At 33.3% G+C, this 25,813-nt stretch overlaps 1 protein-coding gene across 2 annotated transcripts in view; it reads right to left on the minus strand.

The window, feature by feature from the left end:
* The window catches only part of LOC131845966 (zinc finger protein 423 homolog), a 72,919-nt gene that overhangs the window by 2,616 nt on the left and 44,490 nt on the right, over positions 1 to 25,813 (minus strand). For both annotated transcript variants that reach the window (XM_059195138.1, XM_059195139.1), the window contains 4 exons: positions 18,864 to 19,090; positions 10,703 to 10,845; positions 9,176 to 9,383; positions 577 to 1,218 (listed from right to left, as the gene is read on the minus strand). In XM_059195138.1, coding sequence (XP_059051121.1) covers positions 577 to 1,218; positions 9,176 to 9,383; positions 10,703 to 10,845; positions 18,864 to 19,090 — 1,220 coding nt within the window. The remainder of the gene's footprint in view (positions 1 to 576; positions 1,219 to 9,175; positions 9,384 to 10,702; positions 10,846 to 18,863; positions 19,091 to 25,813) is intronic.

Consider the following 25,813-nt stretch of genomic DNA (forward strand, 5'->3'; position numbering starts at 1 on the left):
ACAGCTCATCTGATGGTAAGCCATAACCGACGCCTATAATCATGAAAAGTACTACGGATTTCACGTTACCATGGGCACCTCTGATACCACCCACGTGTTACATGCCTCCTATCTTGTAATTTTACAACCTGACTTCATTCTTATACTAATCATATTTCTCAGATCCGCCGCTAGCTTATATCATTATAAGAGGCTGATGCAACATTTCTTCATCGTTCATGAAAATAACAATTAAACACAAGTGTTTTTCATCCTTTTCAGTACGGGAGTACATTGGAAGTTGAAAAGTTCAGACAACCTCCACTGTAAGCTATACTTTATTCACTATATTTACTCTTTATTATCTATGGCTTTTTTACTAATGAGAGAAGAATTCATGGCACTATCATTGCCAGACAAGCCAGACCATATGGTATTAGGTTTAATTTCCAGATTTAATTTTTTGCACCGTTATGTATGCACATGGATAGTTTTTACGACATCCTTGGGATGAAAGCAGTTCCTACTTTGTCTATATGTGGACAATCGTTATTGTCGTAAAACAAGATCTATAGTAATTTAAAAAATAAAGCTTACCTGAATAGCCGCTTTCGAATCGAAGATCTCTTTGCACAAGGCACATCGATATAAATTCTGTGAATGCATATCAAGAAGATGCTTTTGTAAATCATCTGGCGCTGAAAATGTGCGAGCGCAGCTGTGGCATGTGTATTCGCAGGAGATAGCTAGGTAATAAGATGCCAGGTGACGTTCTGAAGCCGCAGCATCGGCGAACGTTGCCCCACAGTGCAGACACGGAGCTGGACTGGACCGACTCAGCTCACCACCCTCTTCCAAGTGACCTTTTAGATGCTCCCGAAATGCTTCAAAATCAGGCAGTGCAGCACCGCACTGATTGCACAGCAGGGTATTCGGTGACAATGCTGTTTGTGGTGTACCAGATCCAGAACGCGGTCGCTTGACGGGCGGCACTGCTTCCTCTGGCGCCCGTCTACTAAGATCAGTGGGTGCTGGTTGGTCCACAGTTTGTAATGGCGTCTCGCCGTTTAACAATGCAGAATGGGCAGCACGAACATGTAATTGTAGCTGTTCCATACTGGTAAACGTATCACGAGTGCAGTATATGCAAGCTAAAAGGGTGGGCGGTGGCTGTGATGCTACTCGTCGAGGTGGAGTCATAGCTGCTGTTTCGACGCCGTGCGCATTTACCATGTGAGCCTGGATGATAAAAACAATTATAATTATTAATAAAAATTATTAATATTATAAATATAATTAAAATTAAGTAATACCTCCAATATGCAATAAACTTTAAATTAAAACTTAGTTTTCACTAAACTGCTATTCTTTACTTATTAGGAATGATAAGCATGAGTTTTACTTTTCGAATACATAGGTACTATATAAATACTTATATATACTTTTTAAATAAAACAGATGTTTATGGTATGCAAAACTGCATTAGAATTATAATTACTGTACTTGTCCCATGCTTCCAAGTGGTGCAACTATTACAACAGTCCAATCCATATATTAGGTCTAGATTGAATCATTGTTATGTAGTTATTATGTTGACATTACTAACATCCTATTCAAAAAGTATCTGCAAGTTGATATTACTTCGTTACGTGTGTATGTAGATTAAGTTAATGCTCAGAATTTTTTATAGTTAATAATGTCTGTGATAAAATACTAAAAGTGTTCACATATTAGTGCATGTAACTGTACGTACAATGTTGTACATTAAAACGCCTACAAAGTTTCACTACAAATTCAAATTCAAATTCAAAATATCTTTATTCATGTAGGTCTATTACAGACTCTTATGATATGTCAAATCTACCGTCAGTTCGGAATGATATCGAGATGAGAAGAACTGACAAGAAACTCAGCTCGTATTTTTTTCAAATAATAGTGGAACATGTTTATAATAAATATAGTTTTTAAAATTCAAATTTGGGAGAATAGAGTGACCACCAGCATATGCTATCGCAAAGAATAAAAAATTTAATCAGTGTTCACAACCTGAACAGACCAGTCCCCACAAGTAGCACCCGTTCACGAGTATGACGTATGAGCCAGCCATCATTGTACTCAACCATATTTGAGGGAGCACATCGACCCGGCCCACCACGCCGCCACAAGTTTGAACTTTATAGCGAGCATGACTGTTTCAGGTTACTCCACTACGTCAATTATATTATTTACAGCATAGGCTGTACCGATCACAGTTTTCACCCATTACAATATTAAATTTACATTATTTAATTTACAATATGTCATTACAAATTATAAAAAATCATTTATAATAAGTTTCTTTAATGTTATTACATTATCCATGTCAATGGGAAAAATTATATGCCTCATAACAAAAGTTAAAATTGTAATTAAGTCCACACATTGTAGTCATTTAAGTAGTCGTTTATTTTATAATAAGCTTTAGAGCAAAGTGTTTTTTTTACATGTATCTTAAATTTGCCTTCACTTAAATTTAAAACACTATCTGGCAATTTATTATAAAAACGTATACAATGTCCCATGAAAGATGTACTTACTTTTTTGAGACGATAACTAGGCATATTTAATTTATTTTTATTCCTTGTATTATAAGCGTGTAAGTGACTATTTTTTGGAAATAAATTTAAGTTTTTGCGTACGTACATAATATTTTCATATATATATTGACAGGGAACAGTAAGGATACCTGTTTCTTTAAAGCGTTCTCTAAGAGATTCGCGACACGGTAGATTATATATTGAACGAATTGCTCTTTTTTGTAATATAAAAATTGATTCTACATCAGCCGCTCTTCCCCACAATATAATACCATACGACATTATACTATGGAAGTAACTAAAATACACTAGTTTCGCTGTTGCAGTATCAGTCAACTGTCTAATTTTTCTGATAGCAAAAGCAGCCGAGCTTAGTCTTTTGGCTAATGTGAATATATGTGGACCCCACTGCAATTTATTATCTATTACAATACCAAGAAACGAAGTCTCATCAACAAAGTCCAAAACATGATGATTCAGACTAACAGTTGTCGTTACTTGTTTTACATTTGGTAAAGAGAATTTAACACATTTTGTTTTCATTGAATTAAGCGCTAGATTATTTGATGTAAACCAGTTTAGAACATCCTCAAGAGCAATATTTATATTATTAAAATCCTTTGTATTTCTTTTCACTTTGAAAATAAGTGATGTGTCATCAGCAAACAATACTATGTCAAGTATGTTTTGAAACTGGTATGGTAAGTCGTTTATGTAAACAAGAAAAAGAAATGGGCCAAGTATAGAACCCTGGGGTACACCCATTTTTATAAATGACCCCTTGGACTTACTTCCTTTAATGTCTACCACTTGAATTCTATCGCGCAAATATGATCCAATGAGTTCTGAGGACTTTTCTCTAATTCCATAATGTTCTAGTTTGCGTAATAATATCCTATGGTCAACGCAATCAAACGCTTTAGAGAGATCACAGAAGACACCAATGGCATCCTGTGAATCTTCCCAGGCACCGAAAATACTTTGTATTAAGTTAATGCCTGCATCAGTAGTAGACCGTCCACTCATAAATCCGAATTGCTGTTTATGAAATAAATCATGTGTATTAAAATGAGCTAACATTTGTGTAAGTAGTATCTTTTCAAAAATCTTACTAAATACTGGTAAAATTGAGATAGGTCTAAAATTTGATATATTGTCTTTGTCACCGGATTTAAATAGCGGTATTATTTTACTCACTTTCATTAGATCTGGAAAAATACCTTGATCAATGCTCATATTAAATATTTCAGTCAAATGTGAAGCAACTTCACTTATTACAGTTTTCATTACTCTAACTGACATACCCCAGATATCCTCAGTTCCTTTTAGATTGAGAGCGTTGAACGTTTTTATTACACAGGAGCAACTGATATGATGAAAAGTAAAGTCATGAACGCAAGGATTTATGGTATTTTTTAATAATGTTTCAGCTAAACTAGGTGATGAGTTTAAATTTTCCGTAGCTTTGAGAGGTATTGTTGAAAAGAAATTATCAAAAGTTTGAGCAACTAGTTCTTTATTATCAATAATAACGCCATTTTCTGCTTTTAACTCATATTCTGACTGGCACGACTTAATGTTACCTGTTTCTGTATTTATTATATTCCAGGTAGTTTTTATTTTATTTTTAGAAAACTTAATTTTATTCTTTAAATGAAGTGCCTTGGCGACCTTACATACTTTTTTGAATAACTTTGAATAATTTTTGACATATTCATCGAATATAGGATCACGCAAATAGGATCTAATATCATATAATTGATACATATTTTCCCTACTTATATTGATACCTAATGTAGACCATTCAGCGTACTTAGAATTACTGACTTTAAGTTTCTTTACTGTAAAATTTTTATCAAAATGATTTTTTATTATATTGAAAAAACGATTATATGATATATTTGGATCAATATTATCAAATATCAAAAACGGTAAACTTCCATTTAATCTGTTTTTAAAATTCTGTAATTTAAATGCTGTTGTTGGTCTGCAGAACTTATACATAATCTCATTTTTTTCATTACATGCGAATGTTGCTATTTGTCCACAATGGTCTGACGGCAATCTATTTATAATCGATTTATTTAAAATACTAAAATTACAATATATATTATCAATACATGTTGCCGTAGTGGATGTAATCCTAGTAGGTTCAAAGAAAATATGATCAAGATCAAAACTTTTAAAAAGGTTTCTAATTTTATTACTCACAGGATTATCAACAAGAAGATCAATATTGAAATCCCCACATACCAAAATAAATTTGTTACTTTTGAATGCTAACTTCAGTACATCTTCCATGGTGGACTCAAACTTTTCATAGTCTGAGTTAGGAGGCCTATACACACATATAATTATGTGTTTCTCTAATTCTGCACATGATAATTCTATAATGCATTCATTTGAAAGTGCTACAATATCTTTACGTTCTTTCCCTTTAATGTTATTTTTTAATAAAATAATTGAACCCCCTCTAATTGAAATTTGCCGTGTAAAAGTACTCAATATTTCATAATTTGGTAACTGAAATAACATGTTGGACTGTTTTAACCAATGCTCTGTGAGGCATACAATGTCAATATTAAATTTACTTATAAATAATTCTATCTCTAATTCTTTGCCAAGAAAGCCTTGAATATTTTGATGTAATAAATTTAGTTGTGATGGCTTTCTCTTTGTCTGTAACTTAAGTTTAAAGATTCTTGCACAGAAACATTAGTAAAACTACTAAAAACTGTGCAGTCAGGATAAGTACCCGTTATACTACTTATAACAGGATTGTGTATATTATGAGCTAACAAAGTAGCTATATGTCTTTTATCAAAATGTGACAAATACAAAGTATTTTTAGTCAATGTAACATTCTTTACAAAATTATTTATATCAAAACAATGAATATTGCTATTATAACAGCTCATGTTGTATATAAGAGTGTTAAGTCTAAAAATATTATTATTTCTATTCTTGGATAATGACTTTGAATAAGGTAATGTACATATAATAAATTTTTTAATTCTCATATTCGAGACAGAATTAAATAAGAATATCAAGTCATTTTTAGTGATACTTAAACTATTCCCAATGAATAACACAAGAGTTGTGTATTTAGTATAACTGTTTTGGTTATTTACCATTCTATTGACTATATAATTAAATGGGGCATTTGGCATACAATTATTTTGGATATGTTCACTCAAACAGGTATGCATAAGTGATCCTAGATTTATTCCCATGCTATCTGAATATATTACTGTGTTACTCATACATGTGTGGTTACTACTAACAATACTGGGTAGCACATTAGTTTGTTCTGTATTGATGATGGATGTCGATGTGGGTGAGGAGTAATTGCCCGACACAGTGTTGAAGTCTGAATGTTGCTGTGCTAGGTGGTCTGATGTTTCACATTCACTTTTAGAGTTAAATTCAAGCAATTCCTTCATCACAACATTATGCTTTGAAATTTGAAATTGAGCTTGTGAGTACTTGTCACTAATGGCATCCAATGATGCTTCCAGTTCTTTTATATGCAACAATAATCTTGTAGTATTCGTATCAAATTGTAGTTTATGGGTCCAGAACTCATTTTCATAATATTCTAATTGTTTTTCAAAATTTAATTCTTTTTCTTTTAATATTTTTGAGAAGGTTATTCGATTAATTTTAAAAGATTTTCTTAATTTTTTAATTTGTTTGTTTAGTTTTCTATACTTCTTACTATTTCTGTGATTAACTATAGGGTAATATAGTTGCTTGTGTTGTATAAAAGGCTTCTGTGTATTAGAGATGGAGTGGATAGTGGCAGTCTCATCACATACACTTTGTTCTATTAACTCGGCATACAGTGTCATCGTCTTTTCTGCCTCTTGGTCTCCCATTTTTGTGGTCAATGTGTTTATATTGTTATAAGCTAATGACAGTTCACATTCTAACTCATGGATGCGGTTGAGTGCACTGTCATGAGCATTCCGGCACTGGTCAAATGAGTCGACAACAGACTGTAGATGATCCCGTTCTTTTTGTAAATTTTGTAATCTACAGTCTAGTTCAGCCAAGTTTTGCTTCAATATAGAATTTTTGTGTACTATATTTGAAATTTCTATCTCTCCCTCATCTCGTTCCTGAATTAGTTTGTCACATAGTTCCTTCTTTTCTTTTAACTCCTGTAAAGCCCTCTTCAATTTCATATCCAAATCCTTACTGCGTGTCACCATTTTTACTGGAAACATAGCAAAGAAAGGATGAGTATCTCAAATATAGAATTTAGTATGGCAGATTAGGGAGTTAAAATTTAAAGACTACTTGACAATTTAATAATGTATTTATAGTTATGAATTATTATACTTATATATTAATTAATTGAGAATATACTATAGGAATTATTAGGGAGTACAGTAAAAACAAAATAAATGTAGTAAAAATACTATTATGTAGGTAGTTAGTAACGTATTTTGTTGTTTGAGACTATGATTTAAACATTTCCAATATGAATCTCTAATATTTCTAATATTACTTTACAGTCAAAAGGAGTGAAAAAGAATTGTAAAAACTAAATACTTGTTTTCCTATAAATAAAGTAAATTCCAAGGAACAAACGTTAGGATATGTGATGAATTTGTTGACAACCTTAATTATTTAGATTAACATCAAAGTATTATTATTACGAGGTAATTTATATCATTAAATAGATTACTTTAGCAAAGGTAATAAACACAATACTTCCCCGGTTTATCCAAAGATTTTCGAATTTCGCTGCCGTTGACCCCGTTTGACAAGTTGACGAACGGGCATGAATTTCAAGAATTAAATCTTGATATAATCTTCAACAAACACTGGTACTTAATAATTATCACTTATTTTATTATATTTTATAAAAATATACGATTATTTATTAGTAAAACTAAATTAAAAATCTACATGATGTAATATAAAGTTATGTCCACGGCTAACAATACTAGCACCACCAGATTTACCCAGCAACTTGAACTCACTATATCTTATATATACATAGGTGTAGAAGTATGAAACCGGAATTTTTTTGTAAAAATTGCATGTTTGTATTTTGAAAATTTTAAAAGTTATTTTATTCAAAATAGGATCCATTGGAATTTATACATTTTTCCCACCTCTTCGGCAGGTTATGAATGCCACGCCAAAAATAAAACTCTTCCTTTGAAGCAAACCAGTTGTCAAGCCATTTTCGTACATTTTCATACGAATCGAAGTGTTGCTCAGCAAGTGCATGTCCCAATGATGCGAATAGATGGTAATCAGATGGAGCCAAGTCTGGAGAATAAGCCGCATGGGCTAGTATTTCCCAATTGAACGCCTCGATCGTATCCGTGACCCGTTTTGCTGTGTGTGAGGGGGCATTATCATGAAGCAAAATTACTTTGTGTTGTCTTTTCGCATATTCCGGTCGTTTTTCAAGTATTGCTCGATTTAAATCGATCATTTGTTGTTGGTAGCGATCAGTGTTAACGGTTTCACCAGGTTTTAGTAGCTCATAATATATTATACCCTTTTGATCCCACCAAACGCATAGCATTGTTTTCTTTCCAAAACGATTTGGTCTTGCAGTGGATGTTGATGGTTCGCCTGGATTCACCCATGATTTATGACGCTTAGGATTCTGAAAATATATCCACTTTTCATCACCTGTCACTATTCGATGAAGAAATGATTTTCTTTTAAATCTGACAAGCAGCATTTGGCAAGTGGTTTTTCGATTTTCTTGCTGCCTTTCGTTCAGTTCGTGTGGTACCCATTTTCCCACTTTCTGAATCTTTCCCATAGCTTTCAGACGAAGAGATACTGCTTTTTGCGTCACATTTAATTGTTCCGCGAGGTCTTGTTGAGTTTGAGTATCGTCTTCATCCAATAAGGCTTGCAAGTCCTTGTCTTCGAACTTTTTCGGTGGTTTCCCACGCTCCTCGTTTTTCACGTCAAAATCACCACTTTTAAATTTTTTGAACCACTCAAAGCATTGAGTTTTCCCAAGCGCATGTTCACCATATGCTTCGACAAGCATTCTATGCGATTCTGCAGCAGTTTTCTTCAAATGATAGCAGAAAACCAAAGCTGTCCGCAAATCATAATTCGTAGGTACAAAACTTGACATGTTTGAGGTTATGGAAAAATATACCGGTATATGAAACTTGGGTTATTCTATGTTGACAAACTTCATCAGCTGTTAGAGGAAGAAGATGAAGCTACAGAAGCGGTCTTGTGGTCTTTAAACTGATAGCGGGCACCATCTATAGGGAAATTCCGGTTTCATACTTCTACACCGGTAAAATTCTCGTGTCACAGTTTTCGTTCCCATACTCCTCCGAAACGGCTTGACCGATTCTCATGAAATTTTTTTGAGCGTATTGAGTAGGTCTGAGAATCGGCCAACATCTATTTTTCATCCCCCTAAATGTTAGGGGTAGTCCACCCCTAATTTTTTTTTTATTTTAAGGCAACACAACGTTTGCCGGGACAGCTAGTTTTTTTTTATAAAAGTATCGAACGACAAGTAAGGTGACCTGTCTGATGTCACGATTGTATATAGACACGAATAGAATTTAAAATAGTAATACGATACATGTGACTATAAAAAGTTATTTAACAAGTACCTGGAGCAGATCTGGACGTCGGAAGGCGTCGCCGCAGCGCAAACAGCGTAATACGCGACGTCGTTCAGGTTCCCGACCCTCGCGATCACGTTTGTGGCCCTGCATGTGAGAAGTTAACGCAGCCGCCGTATTGTAACCCCGGTTACATACCGTACACTGAAACGGCTTCTGATTGTCGTGCGTTTTCATGTGGATTTTCAAATGATCACTGAAATAACAATAATAAGATTTATTATATTAGTAGCCACAAAATTGAACATTATCAAACTTTTCATCATTCGATGTCTTCTTTATACTAAAAAAACTTTAATGACGGAGAAGCCATTTACGTACATAAAAATGCGCCTCGAAAACATCAGAGAATTTAAAATTAAATGAGATAAATCGTCTTTGTGTGACCAGAGACGGCGATTTGTCATATGAGACATAAGTACCCACATAAAGCACACGAACTAAACAGAACTAACAAAGAGGCTTTTCACGCAAAGTATAGAATAGAGGCGTTCGCCCAAACACCTCCGCTAATGGCCGCGCTCGCCGTGCCGGGTTAGGTATGGGCCATTATTTCATTTTTGTGAGACCCTCGACGCCATTTGTCAGCACATCATGTCTTTTCACTCGTCGGCGGTTCGTTGGGCCGACAAATTGCGTAGAATTAGTCACGTGACCGCGGCGAGGTGACGAAAAAGGTGACGTGTCGCCTCATAGCGACGAGCGAGCTTTGTGCCCGGACGCACGGTGATCAATCTTTCTGTGTGGCTATTGTATGTGCACCTCTCCAGCATCGTCTCGAGTAGACGCTTGTTCACTTAGCCTTCGCAACAGCTACGTATTAGAGGCATTTAATATTCTCCTTGTACACACACTGAAATGGTTATAGACAACTCACATTTTTCAATTTGGTAGTCTAATATGCAGGTTAAAGCACTATTTATATATTTTTATATACGCAGCATTAGCTCTCTCCACAATATCTTATGACAGAATTTTAGTTGATTTATAATTTACTACATTAATTAAGTCTAGTGATATCAAGTAAGTAGAAACACGTGTATGTCAACATCATTAGTATCATTAAAACAAGCGGTGTGATTACAGTAAAAAAGGCGGCTTATAAAGACAGTTTTAGAAAAGTGGGAGCAATTGCAGATCTTAATAATAATAATATTAGAATTTAATTAATAATCTATCTTACAATATATTTATGATAATCTTATTTAATTAATTGACACTGGAACGTTAAAGTTGTCTTGTTTGGATGGCGAACTCTACTAGAGTTTTCGCATTAGCCATCGAATCCAATTCGGCGCTTGTCTTTTTCAGGTATGTCCCGCTAATTGCAAAACTTATTAACTATTCATCCGTATATCACTGCCATATCACTTGATATTCTTCAAACCAGAACACAACTTAAAAAAGCATGCTATTTAGTCACAGAAATAGATAAGACCTTGCAGAAAATATTGTGCTAAATCTACCCCTGTTGTTATTTATATGTACCTACTTGTACCTAATGTAAGTTCTCACCTTCTAGAGAAGGCAGCAGGACAATGTGCACAGCGATACTTGCGATCTCCAGTATGAAGTTTCACATGACGATCTCGTGAGCGTTTATGTTTGAACAGCCGCGTGCAGAATTCACAACGGAAAGGAAGTTGATCCGAATGTGTCTATGGATAAACAAAAATAAAACATATAAATAAAGTATTTATTTAAATGAAATACATATTATGATTATGTTTTACATAAAAAAATAATCTTAAAAAAATATTTAAGATTATTATTATTTTAGGGTTAAAAATGGAGAATAAAATCTATTACAACCTACTAAACAATTATATAATTATAAAATGTAGGTTAATTAAAGGAAAAAAAGGTCTTTATTTAATGCATAAGAAATACAAAATAGAATATAATAGAATTATAAATATCTTTAGTTTTAGAGATATTTTATCAAATATAATATTAGTTTTATCTAAAAATATTTGGGATTTGTCATAATAAAGGATGTTCCTAACCTAATTGATCATATTATATCAATGCAGTTTAATGGACAAAATTATTTTTTTCCACTTAAACGATATGAAATCTTAAATCTGTCTCAATATTCATATTTTCTCTTTTCAATGAAAATTGAATAAAAATAGCACAACATCATATGATGTTGTGCATATGCACAAATATACACAATCTTATGTACCTAGGTTTGTGAAATCAAAATGTGATAATCACTTTGAGCATATTCTAGTCAGTCAACTGAGATACATTACTCAGTAGAGCAGCTTAAGTTATCTACGATATGACTCGGTATGAGTAGCGATTAAAATGTGTAAGTCATACAATGATTAAACGAAATAACTTCGGATGCATTGATCAAAAAACCATCGTGAGAACGCTCCACTAACAATGGGCTCCCACTACTGGGACGACCGCGAGCCGCGTACCGATAGCCCGCATGAGCCCCCGAACTCATAGACGATCGGCATTTATGTCAATAGTAAGTAAAAAATGCCGAGACGGTAGGTCGATCGTGACATTCGAATAAGACATCAATAATATCGTGAATCGCCTGTGACTTGACGATGGATCGATCGTTGATAAGTTAATTGTTCACCCAACTATTTTTCACTCGTTTCGGTCAATAGATATTATCACAAGCATTACAAGACTACAAAGTTATTTAATTCAAGAACTTTTCCTAATAGTTAATATCCGAACGCTGTGATCACTAACTGTCTTAATTAATTGCTGCGAATAAGGTTACCGTTATGAAGTAAGATTCCAGTTTCATTATTGTAACATATCAATATAATATGTCCCTCCTTTTTATTCCCATTGTAATAGACAACTAGAAGAACAAGATATAAATACGTTGCTAAAATAGAAAATTTGTTAATAATACCTGTATGAAGCCGCCTATTCTATGTAGTTAGGATGACCGCTTATTTTCCCAAAATAGGAACTATAATAACTCTACTTTTGTTCATTTCACATAAATACGACTGAGTATCAGATGAGTGATGTTTAAGAGAAGAGTCAACTTATCTATATAGAAGATATAGAGTATGTAATAGAAGAGTCAATTTCAATATATCTGCGAAAACCTAAATAGAAATAGAAATAGACCTATGTTCAGGTCATTATAATTTCGACCCCCGTTTGATTGAAACTGGGGATTAATCGGTAGAAATAAAAGTAAAGTAAAGTAAGTAAAAGATAGAGGTAAAAGGTTTGTGCCACTCAAATCTCAGTCCAAATAGGTAAAAAAAAAACCATATTCATAAAGAATATTTTAGCTACTTAAGTATCTATATTATAAAAATCAGTATTTTATAACATAGATAAAATTTATTTTATTAATTAAGTGTTCATATAGATCGAAGCAGTGCTTAGTGCCAGTGGACGGGCCGTATGGCTCCATGAAGCCAGTGGGTGAAAGAAATAAATAGGTGAAATTATGATTATCGTGATATGATATTATCAGGCCTTCTATCGCTAAATATGAGGGATTGACGTCAATATAGTGAAGAATTAATACGTCTAAAAATGTAAAAAGAGCATAAGTGACTTCATGTAACCAAAAATAAACATTTCAATTTGTAACTTTGTCTAAAAATATTAGTTGAAATAGTAAAGTAGCAGTTCAAGTGGATTATTCATATATCTGTAGTGCATACGAAATTAGTATGCTAATGCAGCGTTTATGAATCGTCGCTGGCAGCGAGATAATGGGAGGCGTCGGCCTTCGCACCACCATGAACCGCTGTGGAGACTAGCTCAACAGCATAATAGGCTCCCAAACTGACAGGCAGTTCACGCTTTTACTAATTGACCACCTGACTCGGCACTCATTCAGGATAATACTAAACAAACGTTCCATGTGGCTTGACTTCTGGTCAATTGTAGACATTATGCTAAATATATTTTTACAAAAGTTCTATTAGTATGACAAACCAAAATGTTAATATTATATTTAGAGCGAATCGTCTATTTGTCTGCAGGCACATTTGAAGTCTAACTAAATGTACATAGAAGTCCAAATTGAAAACATCACTGATTTTAGTTGTGGTAAAATTATTAATTGAAATCGCGGATAAGAACTTATTTATTTTGCTGATATAATCAATAACTATAAATCTATTAATGTAAATGATAATAATTACAATATAACATAGGTATTACATTTATAACATAACCTATATTGTCAATATTTTTGTTTAGAAGCATTGTGGCCTAGTGTTTTACTAGCTTGATTGACATCTAAGACGCTGTGCGTTTAAATCGAACTGACACTAAAAATCTTTATGATTGATATTCCGGTGAAGAAAACACCGTATTATGTGGTATGTGGTGGTATAAGTAGTATGCTCGCCCTCTGCCACGTTACCATTACGAAAAGTCAAGTATTGCGTTCACCACAACATCGATAGTTGACAATGCCGTTTCTGGGAACAGTGATGACGATATGTTGTTATGCCATATATGTATATAAAACATATTGTATTAGAAGGTATATGATTTATATTTTTAATAATGTATGTATCTTCACACAATTTATATAATCATCACATATAATATTTACCTAACATTATTATAATAGTCCAATGCTGAAATTAGCGTCACAAGGAAAAGTCTTAGCCGACCTGTACGTATATTTGCCGCATACTAACTCTAATAATTCCTTTATGTGGAACCACCGATAAAAATGTGAAAGTGGCTTTTATACGTGTATAATACATCATACAAAATGTTAAACAGCAGTGTTGTTAGTTTAGTGAGGGTTTGCGGTCTCGTGCGCCCCCAATTACCATGGGAAGCCGTCTGCCGACGCCATTAGTGGCGCATCTCTATTTGTTAGCGCCAATGTGCCACGCCATGCCAGCAAACCTTCCGTCACCTACCTATTCCAATGATTACTATTATTATACCTTGTTATTACGGCAAGAAATGAAAAGTAATCGGTACATTGTCATTTTAACGCTATTGTATATATTACGAGAATACACGACCCACCTTATCGTATAAAATAGAATTTTTACTGCGACATAAATAAGGTAGATTTTACACGAGATAAAATTTAATAATGGTAATTGATTTTCTTTTTAAGATATGTTGCTATACGATTCTATACCTACATCAGGAAGACTTACCTACATTATTTCTATAATTCGGGCGATATCTAATATATATTTTACATTGCAAATTTTAAATATTTTAAAGTTGTTTTTACATGAAATAACAGTAACACGAACTATCTACTCTTGTAATTGTATAAATTGACACTTGTGTGTAATTGACTAAAATATTCAGATAGTATAAAAACAAAGTCGATATCAGCTCTATATTGAACAATATTCTGTGAAAATTTCGTCGTAATTCCTACAGCGACTTTTTCATATCTTAACACGCAAACAAACAATTTCGCCTCGTCACGTTATTTTGCAAATATATATTTATTATATTGCAAATTATATTTGCAATATAATGCAAAAAATTACACAATTCTATTGCCGTATTTCACATAATGTCAGAATACCTGCATATGTTTTATTGATTTATTTTTATTCTGATTGGTAAGAAAAAAGAGCAAATGTTTAAAAAATCGTACGCCAAACTTGGTTATATAATATCCACATAAAAAGAAATTTACTGTGCGAAGCCGGGGCTAGCATCTAGTATAATTTAAATCGTCATGCTTTTAATGAAGTTCTATTGCTTCCGTACATTTTGATTAGTACCTACGCGTATTGAGTGTGCACTTAGAATTTATCAGTAAATCGAATTTAATGATGCTGATTCATGTCATCCAGCCCTAACGCAATTTTTCTGTAGTAAAGATGATTATTTATTTTAATTATGGCATTTAGAACTGTCATCCAGTGTTTTAACTATATTTAAATTATCATTAGCTATCTAGAAGCATTTAAAATGTTTTTTTATATGTATATAATTTCACTAATAACAAGAGGCAAAAGTGTAGCATTGGAGAATGCCAAAGTACAAACTTAGATACCAGGTTCATATTATAAAATTGCAGACCAAATTTATGAATTAAGTAATTTTATATTCGAATTAAGTTATTAATTATGTTCAGCAGTGGACGTCTTCCGAGATGATGATATTCGATTTAACAAAAATGGTAATCACTCTGCTTCGTCTTGTGAAAGAATATATGTCGTGTCGGATGTCCTGTAAAGCATTTCATGAACCCCACTTTAAGTTTTTTTTAATTATATTACAACTAAATACAGTTTTATTATTATGCCTAATTCAATTCAAAGTGTTGCTTAGAGAGATCATAAGCTAGATAGAGGGCAATGTCTAAAGCCGGCGTGGATACGTTATTATAATAAATTATAAAAGGGGTTAAAGTAAGAAAAATGTGTTTCCTCTTGTTTCTCTGTCTGTCCCATGAACCACCGAACTCTAGATCAATGTACCCTTCCAGCCCTTGTAGAATATAAAAGAGATCTTATCTAATTAGACGAATGAATATTGAATCTTCATCAATGTCGATCAAAGCAGCAGCTTTGTGTAATAAATATCTTGGTGCTTGTCGCAAGTGATATCTAAATCGTTTGTTGTGATTAGGGTTGAGTGACGCACGAGTGTTACTGCGAAGTGCTCAAGCGGCTGGTTGGTGCAAGTCCAGGCGCAACGCATAAACTTGCCCGCGCGGCTTGTTTACTCCGCTCGCTTAATTGGAGCAATCGGCCTCCGACAGAATTAATAAATCCGATCGTCAGCATGCGATAAATCGTGCCGTCGTCCAGCCAGCGCAGCGCCCAGCCCACGCGCTTCTTTTACCGTAAAAAAATATCTAGATATGCATGTAGCTAAGCAAAACACTAATTCATAAATTGTATTCTTTTCCATTACGATAATATCTTTAGACGAAATAATATGCTTAAAAAATGCAGGTACTTTTATTGAATTCTATCTCATAAGTATTAAATTAAATATCGTAAAAAAAATCAAAAAGAAAGCGGCAGAACTAAATTCTTATTACAAGCACCTTTGGACTACGTTTGAATATTTTTTTAACAACATGGAAAAAAGTAATTTTGCTAGTCGTCTAGACTTGCTCGAGTGCAGTGCAATTTAATCGACTAAGATCTTTTTAAGTTTGTGAATTTTGTTTATGTCAACAGGCTCGTATCTCACTCTAAAATGATGAGCATCTTTGAAATAGTGAAGAAATTTCTCAAATCGGTATTCAAGTTAGTTTTCTCATAACAAAATCTCTCCGCTCTCTCCCTTTGTAATATTAGTATGGATTAATAATTTAAACTTCTACTGTTACCCTTAATGCAGATTTTTAAGCTTAAGATGGCTTGGGCATAGTTAGAGTTGAAGATACATAGTATTGGTACGTCTTGTCAACTTGTTTAACTCCCCAATACGTAAAGTGATAACAAAGGATGGCATGGTTTTAGAACGTGATAATACAATGCTCTAAGACATTACTCTCCTTTATTTTTGTTTATTACGTAGTTATATATTACAAGTTATATAGTTATTATTAAATAAAATCACGGCAGGTCATCACAATTCTTCGTGCGAGAACTCAATTTATGCTACAGTCGCCGCGGGAGCCCATCTCCTGGGTGAAGAGCAGATTTTCAACTCGTCTCATGCTGGTCACACCACGTCCCTGCACTTTGCTTATGGTCAATTGACACGCAAATAATATCGCAGAATATTATTTAAACACAAAGAATACCGTGAGAGCGTCCGAAATTATAACTTCGGTATAAAGTCAACGTGGTATGCCTTCCGCGTAATGCTCACCAAAACACATTCCAAACTAGTTTGAGGTGAACGTGATAGCCAATAAAAGCACGAAAATGGGCAACGGGCGGCTACTGAGCGTCTTTCCCAGGTGCAATAACAACGCGACATCGCTGGTTCACACAGCCAGGTGGCGGCGAGGGCCTGAGGTCAACTGCGACCCGCCACTGGCACCCGTATTCCGTTTTTGTGCAAATAACCATTTTGTCTTGACCACATACTTTTATTGTACTGAAGTTCTTTGCACATTCTAACATTCGAAATTGTTGCAGTTAATAAATCTTATCTTTAATTACACGCTTAAAAACGTTTCAACTTAAAAACTTTCAAGTAATATGGTGCTAAATAATCCTAAAATATACCACCTGTATTATTATTGAATTTAATCTTTTATTCTTATATAACCCAGCTCCCTAGATAAAACAATTTACATAGGTATACAAATGTACGTATAGTACTGTTGCAAAATCTTAAAGGAGATCGAAAGATGTGATTTTCCCATGAACGGTCAGTTCTCCGAAGTAGCCACCTCAATGATGTAACTGCTTTATCTCACTGGTAGTTACCAACATTATTATTATTAAGTACTCACCACAATAAAGATGTTCATCTTTAAGAAGAAAAAATAAAAAAAGTAGTTGGTTGCTAAATATTCTATGTACTCGTACTTACACCATGTGCAGTTGAAATATTTGACTTGGGTTATATTACATTTCAAAATTATGTTTATTAACTTTATGTATTTTTACGAGTTACTATATAGCAAAACATTTAAACCTAATCTATTAAGTATCTATATTCTAAAAGAAGAGACTGGTCGTTTATAAGAAATTCAACTTGAGTAGTATAATTCTAACTACATTTAGTTAACTCCTGTACAAGTCTACAATCGTCAACACTGTTTGTGTCTGTAGAGTGCAATGCGTGGACTCAGTAATTGATTTATTCTTATAATGATCGCCTTTCCCAAGCGCAGTACGATGATAAAGGTGTGGCTTGCCAGACTAGGGAGTTGTTATCGCGAGCCTATTTCCGGCCGTCACTGGTCTGTCGCGCGAGCAGTGCGCGATCATCGCCCGATACATTTGTCGGCAAACACCATCACCGCAACAGCCTGCATTCGCGCATGCATCGATCGATATCTCCAGAGCCGCAACGGTTGATGCAATTGCGTACCGATAATCTAATGAACCCCATACCATAGCGACGTTTTTCAATCGACGATTTCACAATTAACTACAGAGATTCCCTAAAATTCGAGGTGGCTTTTTTGTCACTTTACGTGTACGTGTAGATACGTATCCTCTCATAGGTGGATTTTGGTTTAAGCGCGGCGTTATGCAAAGTAACGTTTCTATTTATCCTATCTGAGCTAGATCTATCTCCGCGTGTCGCAATCGTAACACGGCAAGATCGGCGAAGCACAAAGGAACCGAGAGATGTACGGTCAACGTAATGGCTGCCACGTCACACAGCCCTACGAGCCGGCGCGGTGCACCGTGGCGGCTGCGATGCATATCTACGCACAGACACTGTAAATGGGTCGTTTTGGGTATCTAGTTGCTAATGAAGGCCGAGACTGCAAGGCAAAACAGGATTGTGAATTCATAGATATATGACAACTGTAATAGTAGTTTTGTCGGTGTTAGCCAACTTACTTTATGGTAATAAACATAACCCTATTATCTTGCAACGTTATGTGACCATTCAAAGGTGATTTGATGATGCCATATATCTACGGTCTTGTTTGCTTTGTTATTGCTAGTACACCAGTTTGGGTCAAATAGTTTTACGCAATTTTTTTAAATTAATATATTTTTACCACCGAAGGTCATGTTTTTTGTATTTAATAAAAAAATATTTAGATTTAATTATTAATACTTTATCGATGTCTTACCTGTTCATGTTTCTTAAGATATGAAGATCTAGGGAAAGCTTTTTCGCAGAACTGACATTGATAGGGCGTGTGCTCTGTGACACCGAGGGTGAAGGGCGGTTCTACGTCGCCGTCAGCAGCGTCGGCAGCGTCAGCCGAAGTAGGCGTGGAGACAGGTGACGGCGATGGCTCTGGCGTCGACGACGGCCACGAGCTGCCCGCCGTACTGCCTACGCTACCCAGTGCCTCTGTAAGAAATACAAATAATAAAATATACCGTTCCATACTGCTTCCAAACAGAAAACAAAATACTTAATACTGAAACATGGGCTATGGATAGTATTTTTTATGTTACTTTGGTAATAGTAGGTCTACCACTAATTTACCATAGTAGATTGCTACTATGGTACTAGTAGATACCTACTAGTAGTAACAGCTTGTCTATTACTTCTACTAAACTAAAAGACCGATAAAGCGAAGTAAAACTCTTCACTTTATCGGTCACCAGCATCAATGCAATACTCCATTTGTGTCAACTTTTAACTTACAATTGTGTTATCAAATCGATAGGAGTGCTTATTTACTTGAATAATACATGGTACACGGTGGTAATAAGTGATTTATAGCCGAGCAAGTCGTAAAAGCAAGGGTTTTAATAAAGAGCATTTCAGCACACCTATTAGAACAAAACAAGCGATATAAATTATTCATTAAATTCATTCATTCAATAGAAATTAAATTAAATATCCATCGAATATTCTTTTTGACGTACACGTCGTTTGACGTATACGTAGGCGATACAACTACAATAAACGCTTAGGTTCCATTTAATATATAATATTATCTTACCTGTGCTTTTACTAATCAAAAAGTCAACATAAATAATATGGATTCAATATACGAGTATAATTTAATTTTGCATGTCATTGTAATAGGCCCTTACATTTATTTTTACGTGTTTATTACCAACCAAGCTCGGTTTACTAAGAACAAAATATATTTTTTCATATTTGTTTATTTATTTAGATGTACTTTCAAGGGTTTTGTAAGCACCCCTTAATTAAAATATATTTTTTGTAAAATTGTACAAATCTTATTTTTTTAGAAGCAGGGCGGTGCCAACTCTTTTCAAGCTTAGTGTTAAATGCTCTGTAATTACAACCTTAGACAAACTTTTATCTATTTATGTATATGTATCATTTAACAAGCAGCAGTCATACTCGTGAATGGGTGCTGCTTGTGGAGAATGGTCTGTTCAGGTTGTGAACACAAATTAAATTTTTTCTTCTTTGCTGTAGCATATGCAGGTAGTCACTCTATTCTCCCAAATTTGAATTTTAATGACTGTGTATTATTGTAAACATGTAAAAAATTTATTTGAAAAAAATACGAGCTGAGTTTCTTGTCAGTTCTTCTCATCAAATTCAAATTCAAATTCAAAATATCTTTATTCATGTAGGTCTATTACAGACTCTTATGATATGTCAAATCTACCGTCAGTTCGGAATGATTTCGAGATGAGAAGAACTGACAAGAAACTCAGCTCGTATTTTTTTTTTTTAATGTTGTACATATTTACAATAATAATATTTCATTTAAATTCAAATTTGGGAGAATAGAGTGACCACCAGCATATGCTATATAAAAAAAAATCAAAAAAATCAAAAAATCTAATCAGTGTTCGCAACCTGAACAGACCAGTCCCCACAAGCAGCACCCGTACACGAGTATGACGGATGAGCTAGCCATCATTGCACTCAACCATATTAGAGGGAGCACATCGACCCGGCCCACCACGCCGCCACAAGTTTGAACTTTATAGCGAGCATGACTGTTTCAAGTTACTCCACTACGTCATTTATATTATTTACAGCATAAACTGTACCAATCACAGTTTTCACCCATTACAATATTTAATTTACAATATGTCATTACTAAATTTAGGATAAGTTTCTTTAGTGTTTATTACATTATCTATGTCAATGAGAAAGTTATATACCTCATAACAAATGTTAAAATAATTAAGTTCAAAGTTAAAATAAGTAAGTAATTAAGTCCACGCATTGTAGTCATTCAAGTAGTCGTTTATTTTATAATAAGCTTTAGCGCAAAGTGTATTTTTTACATGTATCTTAAATTTCCCTTCATTTAAATTCAAAACATTATCGGGCAATTTATTATAAAAACGTACACAATGTCCCATGAAAGATGTACTTACTTTTTTGAGACGAAAACTAGGCATATTTAATTTATTTTTATTCCTTGTATTAAAACCGTGTAAGTGACTATTCTTTGTAAATAAATTTAAGTTTTTACGTACGTACATTATATTTTCATATATATATTGAGAGGGAACAGTAAGGATACCTGTTTCTTTAAAGCGTTCTCTAAGGGATTCGCGACACGGTAAATTATATATTGAACGAACTGCTCTTTTTTGTAATATAATCATCACGATTTCATTCCGAACTGACGGTAGATTTGACATATCATAAGAGTATGTAATAGACTTACATGAATAAAGATATTTTGAATTTAATTTAATTTAATATATATATAAACGATCCAGAATGATCTATTACTATCGAGTCGCACCCGAGTAGACGGCAGAATAACTAAATCATATTAATTTAATTTACTTAATTTATTTTACTTACTACTGAGGGTTAGTCATAAGATAAATTATTTACTTAACTGTTTATTGCTGTTGCTATATTTTTATACTTAGTTGCCCATTTATGTTGTTTTATTAAGCTCGCGATTACTAATTACATCTTGAGTATTTTTCTTATCTCTAGTGGACACTTTCACTACTTGATGACATTTTTAATTACATCCAAATAAAATAAGTACGTAAAAAATTGTCATATCTGTTGGGCCGAACTCTGCGCAATCCAGGAATATCGTCACAAAGAGCTTTTCTGGAAACTACATAATTCGTATTAAATAACATTTGTTTGAGTCGTTTTGTAGTTTTTACACTAGTAATGTGTTAATTTCATATTTCGTTGTCAATGAAAATCTAACAAACATTGTTATCGATTTATTCAGTTTGGTACAGATTACCTACTTTTCAAAAGAACTGTATATAAATATGTTGAATTGAGATCAATATTGTAATCGATTATAGTATATATGAATATTGGAGTAGCTGAACCCAATGTTAAAACTGAATCGACCAGACTCCGAAATGGATTAACAAATTAGTGCATTAGAATATACTCATCATACAATTATTAGATTCATATATATACAACTCGAACATAAGTTAGGTAGGGTGTTTGGAAGCAAAATTGTTTGGATGAGATTTGGCATTCTTCAGGCAATGCCAAATCTCATCCAAACAATTCGGCCTCACCAATCGAAATAAATCTATCTTATTTCTGTAACATTAACTCATATTATTTACAACAGTATTATTTTTCATTTGAAAATAGAATCAATCAATTTTAAAACATAGAGTTTACTTTCTCTTGTTACTTCTATTACTTTTAGAAAGAATAATACATTTATAAGTAAGTAGATTATTTAAAAAATATTCATAAAATTTTCGCAGCATACGTTTGCCATAATTTTAATAACATGGAGTTCCTGTCTATAACATATATCCGTAATACGTCTGTAATGCTAGTTTTATGTTAGTTTACACATAAATTATTATCGAACTTTAAAGTGAACATATCAACAAAACTCTACCAAACGATTTCCTATTCTGCATAATTAACAAAAAAACACCAATTTATTTTCATACAAATGCCATTTACTTGCCAAGTTGAAGCGTAAAACAATCATAAATGACAATATTGTCGCCGTTAAATCTTCATTAAAGACATGACATGATTTTTAATTGTTTTGAGTGAAGAACACAGTTACTATCCGAATTTACATAAAAAAGCTATTTGTTATTGCAATAATTTGTATAACATAATGTATTTATTGACATACTAATGAAGTATTCAGCATTTGTTACTGACTACAATTGCTTATTATTTTCACTAAAGTACCAATCTCTTCCATTTAAGAAAAGATTCCGATTAAAGTAGCATAAAGTAGGGTATGTTATGCGGAGGAACGAGGACCATGTCTTATGGAAAGTGTATAATATGAACGTGGATGGATGTAATGGAAGGGGACGCCCTAAAAAAAGATGAATGGATTGTGTGAAAGTTGATATGAATAAAAGAAGAGTATGTTCAGATATGACGACCGATAGAGAGCAGTGGAAGAGAATGACATACTGCGCCAACCCCAAATAATGGGATAAAGGCAAGGCAATGATTCCGATTAAAGTAAGATAGGTAATTCCGTTACATATAAGGTATATTCTCAACTTAATATCCACCGTTTTCTTGTTTTTCTATTATTTCCGTTACATATAAAGCCTACCCATTCAAATAGAATTATCCAGGATAGTATATATACACAGGTGACCGCAAGGAGATCAATGTGACACATTGCTAGCAATGTGGCTATTAATACTCATTACTAACAACCCCGACTTTCAATATTTTTATGACGACGATTATCTATTCTATTCATTGTATATATACTAGTAATATCCTGGCAGTAGACCTACGGTGTAGCATTATTGGTATTCAAATAATAAAGAGCTACGACAGGGCTTTACAATGAATGTAAAATACATTAGAGTAGGCAGAGAGCTCGCTGCTGAGATACAACCATAATAAATATCGGTAAAGCTCCATATTTCGGTGTTAGGGGCGGTATATCAGCGAGAGCACCTCGGAGTGGCGTGAAATATAAACAAATTGAATGGGCCGCGATGACGAGCGTCGGTGCAAATGATGAGTAATGTAGGAGCACGGTAGAAATGCCAGCCGTCTCCAGCGCTCGCCCGACGGACTTTCCGCGGAGGTTTTAATATATTACCCTCCGTAAGTATTATCGCACTTCGTAAATTCAAATCAGAATTTCATTGGTGTCCTCGTCGTTTTTAATGTGAATGATAAAAGTGAAATTGATTCAAACAAAGAATAATGTAAATTAAAATACACGTGCACATATTTTTCGTATTTTTTATATTGCAAATCCTATTAAAATATATTAAAAGTCAAAGTTTATAAATATGTTTACATGTTTATTACTCAATTTGAACGGTTCTATGAATTTGGTAACACATTTATTTATATATTTTATTTGTTTAATTATATCATGAAACAGTATGAAAAAATATATATAATGACATAGTCTTTAAAGATTTTAAGCCTACGGACAAATCTACACGATCAAATAAAGAATGCTCTCAATTCGCCTATATTTTTGTGTTGCGCGGTATCTTAGCTAGCACTGAACAAATTTCGATTATTTTGTTGTAACTATCGATTACAAATATTTAACCTAATATTTTAATTTAATTTCCTAATAATTTAGCCAAATATTTAGTTCAAAGATACTAGGCACTGAATAAATCTTTGAACTAAAATATTAGATAGGCTAAAACCTACGCATCTGTATAAATAACATTATAATTTATTGAACGTAAACGCGTTAAAAAAGAGGAACTATTTATTTCAATCTGACTCCCTATGCCCGGACCCATGTAACGACTTCACGCTAATGGCTAAAATAATGACAAGTCAATTTAGCTGACTTAAGAAATGCTTCTATTGGATACTGCCTAAGTATAGGTACTTACCATGAAATTTGCGAAGTGTTAATGTAGATAAAAAGACTCTTTTCGTGGTGTAAAGGTTAAATTTCAATTAAAATTACTTCTGCTGTAACGAACAAAGATGGGTAAGTAAAATTTGTAGTAAAATATTACATTTACTATATTTGTAATATATGTATAAATACTGAATTTAATTGAAACAAAAAACAAATATCATTTATCTTGTTGTCTGCATATATTATAAATTTAAATTAAATGTAAATTCATAATTTAATGTCTAAAACCTACTTTCTTTTATGAATTCTGAATATATAGTATTATGTTAATCGATTACCTACTAGTGTTTTGACTATTATATACTTTAAGTGTTGTGACTTATTATATACTTTAAGTTATATAGGATCGCACATTTGCACAAATTACTCTATGTGCTTGTAGATAAATATTTGTAAAGGTTTTATAGATAAATGACACAAAATTCATGTAGAATACATAGTTTTAAGCATCATACATTCTATTGTTACATAATACATTAAAAGTGAACACAATAAATCTTCTGAAGTGTTTAAAATAAAAATCAAATTGATCCGTTAATATTTAATTTGAATTAAATTTTCCTTTTGTAATTTTATTGTTTAGAAAAAAGTAATTTTCCATACATATAAACTTCTACATATATATTGATATACTCATAGACAAGGAATAACACCGTTTGACGTATTTGTTCGTCGGTAATTATACTTTTATCTGAATGTACTTATTGTAACTGTTATTGTTTTAACAGTTAGGGGACTATTAGAATTTCAGATTTAAGTCAAGAAATTACTGATTCAAGTTAATAAGAAACTGGTGACTCTCTTTAAGGGTCTTTGCTAAATTTTGCTAATTTCAAGATTTGCAATGCAACTTTAAGTCAAGGAATTTTCTTCAACCATCTTATGAACTGTGAATACTACAAAATAAGTTTAATCTATCTCATGAGGATTGATACTCAGAAAGTAATTAATCAGTTATTTTCACCAAAGCGAGTGATTATTTTAAATGCTATTACCACAGATAACATAATATTCGATTACCATAAAACAGAGACTAAAACCATCTTGATTAAACCAGTTACAAATAAAATGAACTCCGTGGCTATAATCAGATATTTTTTTACTTCTTAGAGGTGAACTTTAAGAGGTACATAGTTATATATAGTTATATTGATATGAATGCACAATTACATTTATTGTCTCCTTGAATAACAAGTGTTGTATCAGTTGTAAGTGGTAGTTAGATGTTGGTGGTGGCCTGGGAGGATAGCGTAATTAGCACCGATTGCAGGCAATTCCTCGGG

The sequence above is a fragment of the Achroia grisella genome, unplaced genomic scaffold, assembly GCF_030625045.1.
Source record: "Achroia grisella isolate CSIRO2021 unplaced genomic scaffold, CSIRO_AGI_Agris_v1 utg487, whole genome shotgun sequence".
NCBI classification, from domain to species: domain Eukaryota; kingdom Metazoa; phylum Arthropoda; class Insecta; order Lepidoptera; family Pyralidae; genus Achroia; species Achroia grisella.